Source organism: Macadamia integrifolia, unplaced genomic scaffold, assembly GCF_013358625.1.
Source record: "Macadamia integrifolia cultivar HAES 741 unplaced genomic scaffold, SCU_Mint_v3 scaffold2031, whole genome shotgun sequence".
In the NCBI taxonomy this organism is placed as follows: Eukaryota; Viridiplantae; Streptophyta; class Magnoliopsida; order Proteales; family Proteaceae; genus Macadamia; species Macadamia integrifolia.
The window spans coordinates 88,844-100,698 of NW_024868471.1; the positions used below are offsets into that span (position 1 = coordinate 88,844).

Genomic DNA, 11,855 nt, shown 5'->3' on the forward strand with positions numbered 1-11,855 from the left:
AAATAGGAATACGACAAGTCAAGAGAGAAAAGTAGAGATTGCAATCTATCTTTTTTTTTTTTTTTGGTACGTAGATTGCAATCTATCAAAAATAGTGAAATAGAGTTCATAGGCATGGGCATCCTTTTCCTGCCGGTCTATTTCTGTTTACAGTTCCTCTTTAGAAAAGCAAAAGGCTTTCTTAGTCAATGTTCAGACTTGAGGTTTGAGAACATCCTGTATGTAACCTACGCGGCCATTGATGCATGTATGGTTGTGGTAATTTGCTACTGTGACCATATATTCGAAAAGCATTCAAATACAGTATTCTAGTCGGCAACGACCCAAGAACATGCTCCTTAGCCATGATTATTGAAAAGCAACGCCAAATGTGTTGTGGGTGTGGTTTTCTATAATTGCGATCCTTGATATACAACAGTGAATCAAGTTCTTGTTTGAGAACCAGTCTCGTGCAGTCTAATTCATATAGATGGAATTCATCCAAGGAAAAATCCTGTGATGAATTCCATCTATGTGAATCAATTTCATGCAAAAATGATTCTCATACGAGGACCTGATCCGCACTCTTGATGTATACATGATTCCAATTATTAACCAATGTTGTAAATTGAATATATAATTGTAGTTTTTAGATAAGCCTCCAACAAAGTCATGTGGGGCAACAGAAAATGAGTCGTGCATTTTCAAACTCTGTGAGTTTTTAAATCTTTATCTCCTTACTTCTTGTTTCTATTAGGAAAATGAAATCTCGAGGCTTGGTATGGGTGAGATTTTTTATGTTTTGGATTGTCAGGGATTTCCCCAAACCCTGACAATTCCAACTTAAAAGCTTCATGATCCTCCTTGGGGCTGTTATCTTCAATCACAGAGGGGCCAATCGTTAAAAAATACTCTTCCGATTCATCTATTGCAGCAGTAGATGATACAGGTCGCTTGGATGATTGTCCTTGTTTCCTCTTTTTGGGGTTTGGCTTGAGGGAAGAGGTTTCAATGGGTTTAAAGTGTTGCCAAGTCTTCCAAGTAGATAAACATGGTTATGGATAGGGGTTTCAACAGGCTGGGTTGGGCTGGGTTTTTACCCAATCCTAAGGTCTCTTAACTCAACCTAAGCCCAGCCCAACCCAGCCCAACCCTAGGTTGGGCTTGGATATCTTAGCTTGGGCCCAATCCTGTAGGGTTTAGCCCAACCCAATCTAGCCCTGATGGACCTTAATTGGGCTGGGTTTCACCCAATCCAGTCCAACCCAATACTATCGGTTACTTGGTTGCTTGATCTTGATGCATTGCAGGCGTCAAATACCAAAGTTTTCGTATATGTATAAATTGTGAAAAACGAAAGATCTTTTTCTATAAGTACCCATTAATAATTATTAGTATATTTATATGATTATACACTTAGGCACCGTTTGATAACGTTTCTGCCGTTTCTGTGTCAAGCAACGGTAGAAACATAAATTTACGTTTCTATGAATAGAAACAGAATTTTGGGTGTTTGATAAACCTTGTTTCTTGAAACGTTTTTGTAGCAAACAATCGATTTTACAGTATATTGGTTGCTGATTGTACAGAGAGAACTTGAGTTGGATTGGGTTGGGTTGGGTTGAGACCAAAACCAAGGTCCAACCCAACCTTGCCTCGGGCTTGAAAATCTCAACCCTAACCCACCCTATAGGCTGAGAGCTCAGCCCAAGCCCTATTTGGGCTCAAGGAGGGCTAGGGCTGATTCAGGTTGACTGGGCTTTTTTGACACCCCCAATTATGGAGGTGGGATGGATCTTGGGGGTAAAGCTGGGAAGGAAAAAGTAGGCAAGTGGGACTCTGGTTGGTTGGTTAAGTTGTGGTCCAAGGACGTTTCCCATAGCTAAGGCCGAAGAGCTTGTAGAGGAGCTGGCTGGGCTATAAACTAATGAGAGGTCTTGTTTAGTGAGTTGGCCCAGTGGGCTAGGTTGTAGGTTCGTATAGTCTGGGGCTTAAACGATTAATGGGCTTTGATGTGGGCCTAGGGAAATATTCAGGTTGGACAAAATAGAAAGTAATGTTAATAACGCTGATCCGTCGTTGGAGAAGTTGGGTGAGAATTTGCCGGGTAACTGTTTCATGATTGGGATTTGAGGTGGAAAGGTGTGGCAAGAGGGGGGGAGGGAGGGGGGAGGGGGGAGGGGGGAGGGGAGGGGGGGTGGGGTGGTGATGTTTGCTGTGTTTGCTGATGGGGAAGGATGATGGAGTAATACGAGGTCTGGGTTAGGATGTTGTAGAAATATGGGATGAAAATCATATCTCTATCAAAAAAATACTGGGGGACCTCGCGTGGTTATATGTGTCAAAATAGTGTTGAGTTATAGTATGCCCTTCAATGTTGCAGGCGTGTACATCAAATACCAAAAAAATGGAGAGCCGCCACCTAGGGATAATGGGCCTAGGACCCAAAATATGTCTCTTTATTTAAAGAGAGAAAAATAATGACTCAATTGGATAGAAAGCAATATCTGTATAGGTGTCAATTTATGCACCCGTGGGTTGCCCAGATGGTTAGGGTGAACTAGGGATTGTATGGATTAGGTGCACAGTCTCAAATTCGGTTCCCCATCTGTGCATCTACGATTTAAGTGGAGGTCATGGTGCCCGGACACCTTGGTTAACCCAAAAAAAAAAAAAAAGAGTCAGGAAGATGTTAAGTACCTGACTCGTCCGATCTAGAGGTCGATCTCCTTCTATCTAGACCTTTGTTGTGTGTAACCCTACTTGCTAAATTCACGCTAAGTCATAAATCAAAGACCTAATCTAGGTTAGGTTGAAGAGAATGTTAGACTTACCCATGTTTCTAAGTTTTTGCTAACCTAAGTTAAAGTGCGTGGGTAGCATATGTACGTGCCTGGATATAATTATGACATAGTAATATATTATCTAATGCACATCATAATTAAATCCAAGAACCATAAATTATACATAGCAAGAATACGTGAAATTTTTTACATATTACAAATATGAAAGATAATTAAATTAAAAATAAAAAATGAAGAAAATTATAAACAATTAGAATGGATGGTGAGATTGGGGTTAGGTTAGATGATGGGCTAGCCTTCCCAAATTGGACAAGAATGATCATATGACAAACATGGAATTACCGATCTAGCGGTCTATTGCAACGGGCTAGTTAGTAAATGTCACTATAGAGATTATTTTCACAAAACAAATTGTTTTTTCATTAATTTAAAATACAAAGAAATAGCATAAATAACCACAACTATATAGAAATTCACTTAAATTTTTTTTTTTTTTGGGTACTGAAGGAATCCCCTCAATGAACATATGGACAAAGGCCGAGGTGAAAGATCATATGTATGCACAAATTTATAAACCACGACTGAAGACTAGTTTAAATATAAAAATAGATTTGGCCACAAATTGGCTGCGATTTAAAACCATGGTTAAAGGTCTACGACAGCAAGAAAAACCGTAGCCAAAAATGAAATTTCTTGTACTATCATTTTCTTCTTGGGGGGACGCAGCCCTCAACATAATATATATATATATATATATATAACTATATATAACAATATCTAATGCATGGGATCGAGTAATAAATACCATCTAAATGAATCTCCCATTGTATTGTCTGTATAATATTGTCACATGGTATGGAGGCTTTTCAGGCCTTGTCTTCTTGAAGGTACAACAACCTATGTAATGTCTCATGTATATCAAATGTAGAGTTATTAGAGGCATACAACAGATGTAGTCAGAAGCTTGTAGCGTCCTTGAAGGCCTTAGATTAGCTTCTTTAAGGGGATGGATTATTTATGAAGTTTGGCTCTCAAATCAGGATTTACTTTAGCATATTCGACAACTTACTCGAGGAATCTTGGCTATAGCTATATTTTAAGCCTTTTTTTTTTAACATCTACCTGCAATACCAGATTAATTTGATCAAGTTTGTAATATCTAGTGATTCTGAAGCTGTTAAATTCATAGGGTCAATTGCAAAGAACTCCTTATATGATTGTAGCACTAGTAGTATGAATTTTGTTTCTCACTCTTAAGATTAATGTTATTTGTTTAACTTCGGCTAAAAAAAATTATGATTAACAAAAAAAGAAGGGAAATGGCTGAGCATACCATTTGCATTTCACAAGCTAACACCCATTGTATCTGTCTGTCTCTTCTCCCCTTGAAATGACCCTTGCCCCTCTTGTATGATGCCTCATCCCACTTATACCAGTCTCATCATGAATGAAGACAGACTATAAGCCTTTTGATAGGTTATGTAGGGGAACCTATGTGTCCTTATCGCGTTATGAATCTAGGTCAGTATCGAGAAAATGTGGTGTGCCTATCCCACTCCCAAAAAATTTTTTAGTTTAGACTTTTATTTTTTGGTTATTTACATCCTATAGAACTACCTAGGGGACTTTACTCACACACTAGAGGGGGAGTGATAGGAAAGGGGGGGGGGGATGCATGTGACAGGAGTTGATGTTTAGACCACAAACCTGTGCTGCTTTAATTTATACACTTTTTTTTTTTTTGTCTCGTGATAGATTAGGAGTAATTAAATTTTATAATCATGCAACCCCAAGGTTCTTTCCTTAGTCGTTGCTTGTCAAGTTTGAATGTAAATGTAGTTTTTTTTTGGGTAAATGTAGTAGACCAAGTGACAAAACAAAACTTAAAAAGCCTAGGAGAATGCATACCAATTTATTGATGATTGAGAAATATTACAAGGACGCATATACATGGGATAATATGTGGTTGAATTTTAATCTAGATTTTGACTTGTAGTCAATCCTTGATATTTTCTAAATCTCACAATTGCCACATCACCTTTTCACATGGCATAACTAAATTGGGTAGTTTTGTAAACTAAAATTCAGTATTTTTGTGTATTCTTGTAAATTGAAATAAGATGAGGGTAAAACCCTAAGGCTGTGTTTGGCAGAGAAGAAAATAAAAGAATTTTCTTGATTTAAGAATTTTTCTTTGTGCTTGGCATGTTTTAAGCCAAAAGAAGATTCTTTTTTGAATTTCAAAATTTTCACCTTGGGAATGGTGAAGTTTACTTTTACTATTAAAAAAAAAAATCTTACCAAAAACACAAGAAAATACGGAAAATTTTCTTTTCTTCTAATGTTGCCAAACATACATTTTTTTTTCTTACCATTTATTTTCTTTTCTTTTTCTAGATTCTATTTTCTTTTCTTCTCTTGTCTCCCAAACACAACCTAATTAGAAAATAAAAAGAAATGAAAAGAAAATATAATCTAGAAAAGAAAAGAATAGAAATGAAATGACATGAAAAAAAAAAATTGTATCTGTTTAATAGAAGGAAAGAAACGAAATTTTTTGTTCTTGAGTTTTCTTGTGTTTTAGGTTGTGTTTGGTAGTTAAGAGAAGAAAATGAAAAGAAAAAAGAATCTGAAAAAGTGAAGAAAATAAAAGAAAAGAAAAGAATGGAAATAAAATAAAAATGGTAAGAAAATATAAAATTTATTTCTATTTATCAACCAATAGAAGAAAAGAAAGATTTTCTTTTTTTTTTTTATTTCTAGTATTTTCTTGTATTTTAGGCAAGACTTTTTTTTTTTTTTTTACATAAACTTCCATTTACAGGAAATTTAAATAAAAAAAAAATAGTAATATACAAACACAATGTAATTTTTCACAAGAAAATAGTACAATTTTGTGTTTTTTTTTTTTTTAAGCAGCCAAAGATAGACTAATTTATCTATCCCTTAGGCCATATTTGGTAGTCGAAAAGAAAAGAAAAAAGAATATAGAAAATAAAGGAAAATAAAAAAAGAAGAAAAAATGGTGATAAAATAAAAAAAAGTATATATATTTGGTTACCATAGGGGTGTCAAAACCTAGCCCGAACCGATAAAACCAATCGATAAAACCTTAATTGAACCAAATCGATCCTTATTGGATTGGTTTTGGACTGAGGTAAGTTGGGACCGGTTTGCAGCCGGTCCAGACTGAACCGACCAATAACCAAACCGAAACTAAACCGAATGAAACCGATAATAGGATAAATGATTATGATATTATAAATTGGTGAATTGACTATCCATTTTTTCACGATATTAGTGAAATTTTTTTTTACTGTAAGGGGAATTGTTACAAATAATTGAATATTAAGTTATGAATAGAGAAATTGATTTGTAAATTATAATAATGCTTCCATTGATTTCCTTATTCACTATACAAAACTAGTTGGATAGTTAAATGAATGATTAGGGATAATATGGTTCATTTGTGATTTCAATATTAGTTATCTTCTTGGTAATTTGTTATTTATTGGTTTCGATAATAGTTCCCTTACACTAATAAACCATGATGTAATCATAATCATAAACTTAAAGTGTTTTTTTCTTCAAATCTTGTCACTATAAGTTATGTATGTAAGATTTCATTATGGTTCAAGCCCAATAATAAACCAATCTAAACTATTATTAATCCGATATTGAAAAATCGAGATAAATTGAAACTAAATCAAATCGAAACCGAAACCAAAACCAAAATTGACCGAAAACTGAAGTTTCTTAATGGATTAGTTTTGGTCTCCCTCATTCTTAGACCGCAACCGATTCAACCCGACAGTAACCAAACCAAACCGTCCAACTGACACCCCTAGGTTACCATTAGAAGAAAAGAAAAGAAAAGTTTTTTATGTTTTTTCATATTTTTTTTGTGTTTTTGGTAAGATTTTTATTTAAAAAAAAAAATCATAATTGTTAAGGAAAATTTTGAAATTCAAAAATGAAACTTTTTCTTGGATCAGGACATACTAAACATAAAATGAAATTCTTAAATCAAGAAAAAAGGTACAATTTTGCTTTTCCTTCTATTGATAACTGTGTTTGCTGGGTGAGGGAAGAAAAGAAATGAGCTCTCTCATGGGTTCGGTTTGTCCACTGTAGCTCCTTTTGGGGGTTCTTCAGGGTTACAAGCATCCACTCTTTGCACTTTGCAGAGAGAGAACGATGGGAAATCCTAAGCAGAAATGGACGACTGAAGAGGAAGAAGCTTTACGAGCGGGTGTAGACAAGCACGGCGTTGGGAAATGGAAGAACATTCAGAGGGATCCAGAATTCGGTCACTGTCTATCGGCGCGTTCCAATATCGATTTAAAGGTGTTTGCTTTGCCTTTTAATTTACTACTAATAATAGATTCATAGTTTAATACTTCTGTCTCCACAATCTATCTCCTTTTCGTTGTAAATTTCGGCTTCTAGAACTCAACTTCATGTTGCTTAAATATTATTCTGGATATTGTTCTTAATGTAATCTATAATCCATATTGTATTGATTAGATATGAAACATTTATCTGTAATTCGTAATTTATTGGTTAGATATTAACCATTTTTCTGTAATTTTTGGTAACTATTTTACTGTTATAATTGATATTTCTTGGCCTGAATAATCACAAATTTTTGGGTTCTCTTAAATCCCAAATTGAAATTAGGTACAGTCTGCATGTACTGAACAATATGAATCCCAAGGCGATATACGCACACTACCTAATTCTCTGATTCTGTGTCGTGTAACCAGGATAAATGGCGGAATATGAGTGTTAGTGCCAGTGGGCAGGGCTCTAGAGAAAAATTGAGGTCTCCTAAGGTCAAGGCTCTTCCAGCCCCACCTACTACAGCTCCCACCGTTCAGAGTTCTGCTACCTCTGCTCCAGTTGCACAGGATGCTCGAGCTGATACCGTAAATAATTCTGGACCTAGATTACAAGATGGCAAAGCTGCTCCTCGGTGTGTACCCTTTTGCTTTAACCCTTATAAAGGTTATCTATATGGACTTTGTGGTTATTTTGGTGCTTCCTCATGCTTGCAATCAGTGTTTTCTTGGTTTCACCTAGATGAAGTCATTGTGGTAGGCAGCATGGAGGTGGCTGGGCAACAGTACTCAGCAGACTAGTCTGTCAAGTCTGTCTATAATTATGCAGTTGCCCAGGGTTCTAGGTTTATCAAAAGCAAAATTTATGGCCAGGTCCTTGCCTACAACAACATAGCCTTATCCCAACTAAATAGGCCCCTGCCTATTAAATTAAATTAAATTAAGTTGGAGTTAGTTATTATGGCGTTTGGATGAATTTCAATGTTGATACATGTGATTGAAGTAATGCTGTACTATAAATATTGTGTAATATTTTGAAGTAAGATGTTAAACGTCAATAACCCAAGGGGTTGGTCCATTGGTGAATTGTCATTGGTAAAGAGTCTTAGGAAGCATCTTACCTGTGTTCGAATCACCTTGGCAGCACCTTTGGGGCCACTCACAACGGGATTAATTTAGCTTTCCGGTTAATCTCGCTAATGATCTGGTCCTGTGATTGTGGGGTCGGATGGACCTGGGGGAATAGTTAGGATTAAGGCCTGGAAACCCTCGTTAGAAAAAAAAATAAAATTAAAAGGTCAATATGATTTAGATTTTGGATATCTCGGAGAAAGTCGTTTGAGGTGGCATGGACATGTGCAACAGAAGGCTTTAGATACTCCAATATGGAGGAGTGATTTGATTCATATTGAAGGAGCTAAGAGAGCCAGGGGTAGGCCTAAAATGACATTAGGGGAAGTGTTGAGTAAAGACATGCAAAGCTTAGCCTTGTAACAAGTATGGCTTTGGATAGAGCTGATTGGAGGGAAATGATCCATGTAGCCAACCCTACTTAGTTGGGATAAGGCTGAGTTGAGTTGATTTGATATCTGGGAGTATAAAATATTGACTTGTTAATCATGCTGTAATTTACATTCAATTATAATGTTGCTTTTTTTTATTAAAAACTTAATGAAATGAACAATTGAAGAGACAAACTGGATTATGTAAAAAAGGAAGAAGAAAGAGTAAGTCATAACTCAAGGATCAAAAGTATAGAAATTCTGCAAATAGAGCTCAACACCACTTCAAATTGGAAAATCTGTTAGCAGTATCTATGTTTATGCCATATTATGGTTTCAGTACGGATGAAAAATAATGACTCAAAATTTCATCACTAATCTTCTATTATTATTGTTATGTGGGTAAGAATTACATTGTAAATATTGAATAGCAATTTTGAATCACTTGTTGTTGAGATGACCATAGTTAGTTTTATTTTTACCTTGGTTAAGTTTTATTATTTTCTATTTATCGTAGTAAGTATTGTAGATAGGGACGCTTAGTCGTCTTGTAGATAGGGACGCTTAGTTAGCGTTACCCTACTTTCCTTATTTGATTTATTGTAATCTTCTTATAAATAAGAAAGACCTTTGTCATTACTTACAAGTCGAATCATTTCCTAATATCTGATTCTCAACTTGATAGCAGAGCCAAACACCCTAAAATCTTTTTCTTCTTCTTTTTTGTTTTTTCTTCTCCGCCCTTGGGGGCCCTCACCTCCTAGTATAGCTTGGTAGATTAAACCTCGTTCCATGCAAACCTAATCCCTAACCCACTGTGCCTTCTCACCGCGCCCACTTCCACCTCCGTCGCAACATTGCTGCCTGCGCTTGCTCACGCGTTGCCATCGTCATCTCTCTTCTTGCCGTTGCCTACCACTGCGTCTACTGCTTGCGCTCTCTGCTGCATATCGCTGCCAGCGCCCGTTGCTGCCTACACCTGCTCACTGTTTATGCCTACACTTGGCGCTGCCTATCATAGTTGTCACGGCGCCAAGGCGAACCAAGACAGTAGAGGGTTGTCTAAGCGCTTAGGCGAGAAGGCGCCCGCCTAAAGGCGAACTAGGCGAACAAGTGTTATTTTTTATTTTTCCTATTTTTTAACATTATTTAGTAAGTTATATATACCTTGTATCATAAAAAATCAAGATTAAGCCACATCAAGTCATTAAAAATCAACATTTAGCCACATCAAACCATAAAAAATTAACATTAAGTCATATTAAGTTATAAAAAATCAATATTTAGAGAAATGCTCTTATTCTATAATAAGTTTGACTGGTCAAATGATTTTATTTTTACATGAGATTTTTTGTATTAGTTATAATATAAAACCAGCTTTCTAACAAGTCTAAGATCACTTAAATCTGAGTTGCAATGACAAAGTAATGCTTCAGTCAAACTTATTTTTAAGTGCGCGAATACTGTTAAAATCGCCTGAATGAAAATAATTTTATGAATATCAAAACAAAATATTTTTTTACCGGACTTTTGGTTTTTAATAATGTTTTAACATGATAGAATTTATAAAATTTTCATAATTGAGAAAAACCCTAGCATTTAAAAGTTGAAAATCGTCCCTATAACCAAAATCCAGTTTTTGTTCTTGGACTGGGGGGTTGACTTTTTATCCTTTTGGAATTTGATTTTTAAACTATTTTTATTAGATTCAAATAGGGGGTATTTGCTTATTTATGAATAATATCTTAAGTAAATGAAATAACAAATATTAAGTAAATGAAATAACAAATATTAAAAACATTTACTTGAATGATATTTGGCATAAATAAGTGCCGAAACACAAGGCGACATGCAGTGCAACAAGGCGGCTGTTGCCTAGGCCCCAGGCAAACCGCCTGGACGCCTAGTCGTCGCCGCCTTGGCGACGCCTTGACAACTATGCTGCCTATTGTTTGTGCCTGTGCCTGTGCCTGTGCCCCTGTTGCTTGCGGCTACCTGCACCTGCATCTGTCTGTCTGCACCTGCACCTGCACCTGCACCTGCACTTGCTGTTGCCTGTCGCTGCCTGCACCTGCTGCCATCAGTGCTCCTTTGTGCCTGCCTGCGCGGTCCACGTGTTCTTCTCTCTGAGCCATGACTATAGTAAGTGATGATGCTAAGGTTATTGTTGCCTCCTTTGAGGCCTCTAGTGGTCACCGTTCAAGCAATCAGTCCACTCTTCATCTTGGACCCATCAAACTTAATAGTTAGAACTACCTCACGTGGTCTCGTGCCTGCCTCCTTACTATCTGTGGGAACTTCTCTGGTTTTCTCACTGGAGATACTCCTCAACCGACTGATCCAGTCACCACTAACACCCGGTTAGCCAATGATGCCATTGTTATGTCCTTTCTGATCAACTCTATGGAGCCTGCTATTAGCCCAGGCTTTGTCTTGTTTAACTCTGCTAAGGATCTCTGGGATGCAGTAAAGCAAATTTATTCTCAGGGGGGGGGAACTATGCTCAAGTCTATGAGATTTGTCGTACTGTTTGTTCCACCACTCAGAAAGGGTTGTCTCTCTCAGCTTATTATTCCACCTTATGCAACCTATGGCAACAGCTGGATTTCTATCACCCAAACCTTATGGCTTGTTCTACTGATGCTGGTACACTTCAGAAGGAGCGTGACATGGAATGGGTGTATGACTTTTTGACAGGTCTTAATCCTGAATATGTTCAGATCAGGGTACAGATTCCAAGTCGCGAGACTTTTCCGACTCTTCTCCAGGCATATGACTTGGTTCTATCTGAGGATCATCGTCACTCTGTTATGCTACCCTCTACAGTTCCTATTCGGTCTACACTATTGGCTACTTCGGTTGTTGAAACCCCATTTACCCTCCTCGGGAAACTGTTCAGTGTGATTATTGTGGTCGCCCTCGCCATACTAGGGAAACATGCTGAAAGCTCCATGGTAGTCCCAAGGGGTGGGCGTAATAACAAAACTAGAAAACAAGGCTCCTAGGCCCATCTATTTGAGTTTGTTGACAATGCCTCCACTATTGCACTGTTCTCTCTGGATCAAATGGCTACCTTTGAGCAACTAATGACATAGTTAGGCACTTCTTCTGCTCCTCCTATTTCCAATCTTGCTCAAACAAGTAGTTTTCTTGTTTCTTCCTCTCATTCTTCCTTATGGTTACTTGATTCGGGTGCTACAGATCGCATGACAAGTAGCTTTGAGGTCTCC

At 37.0% G+C, this 11,855-nt stretch overlaps 1 protein-coding gene across 1 annotated transcript; it reads left to right on the forward strand.

Annotated features, from left to right (window-relative positions):
- The first annotated feature begins 6,838 nt into the window (after window positions 1-6,838).
- On the forward strand, window positions 6,839-8,016 carry LOC122065482 (single myb histone 4-like). Its single transcript, XM_042629290.1, has 2 exons — window positions 6,839-7,130; window positions 7,550-8,016. Exons 1-2 carry the CDS (start codon window positions 6,981-6,983, stop codon window positions 7,922-7,924), a joined length of 525 nt encoding a protein of 174 aa, XP_042485224.1. The 5' UTR covers window positions 6,839-6,980; the 3' UTR covers window positions 7,925-8,016.
- The last annotated feature ends 3,839 nt before the right edge of the window (window positions 8,017-11,855 follow it).

What these genes read in the sequence shown, in the direction of transcription:
- LOC122065482 (XM_042629290.1), top strand. Translation starts at nt 6,981, where the DNA reads ATGGGAAATCCTAAGCAGAAATGGACGACTGAAGAGGAAGAAGCTTTA. An exon ending in GTTCCAATATCGATTTAAAG is followed by an intron (nt 7,131 to 7,549) that starts GTGTTTGCTTTG and finishes TCGTGTAACCAG; the next exon opens with GATAAATGGCGGAATATGAG.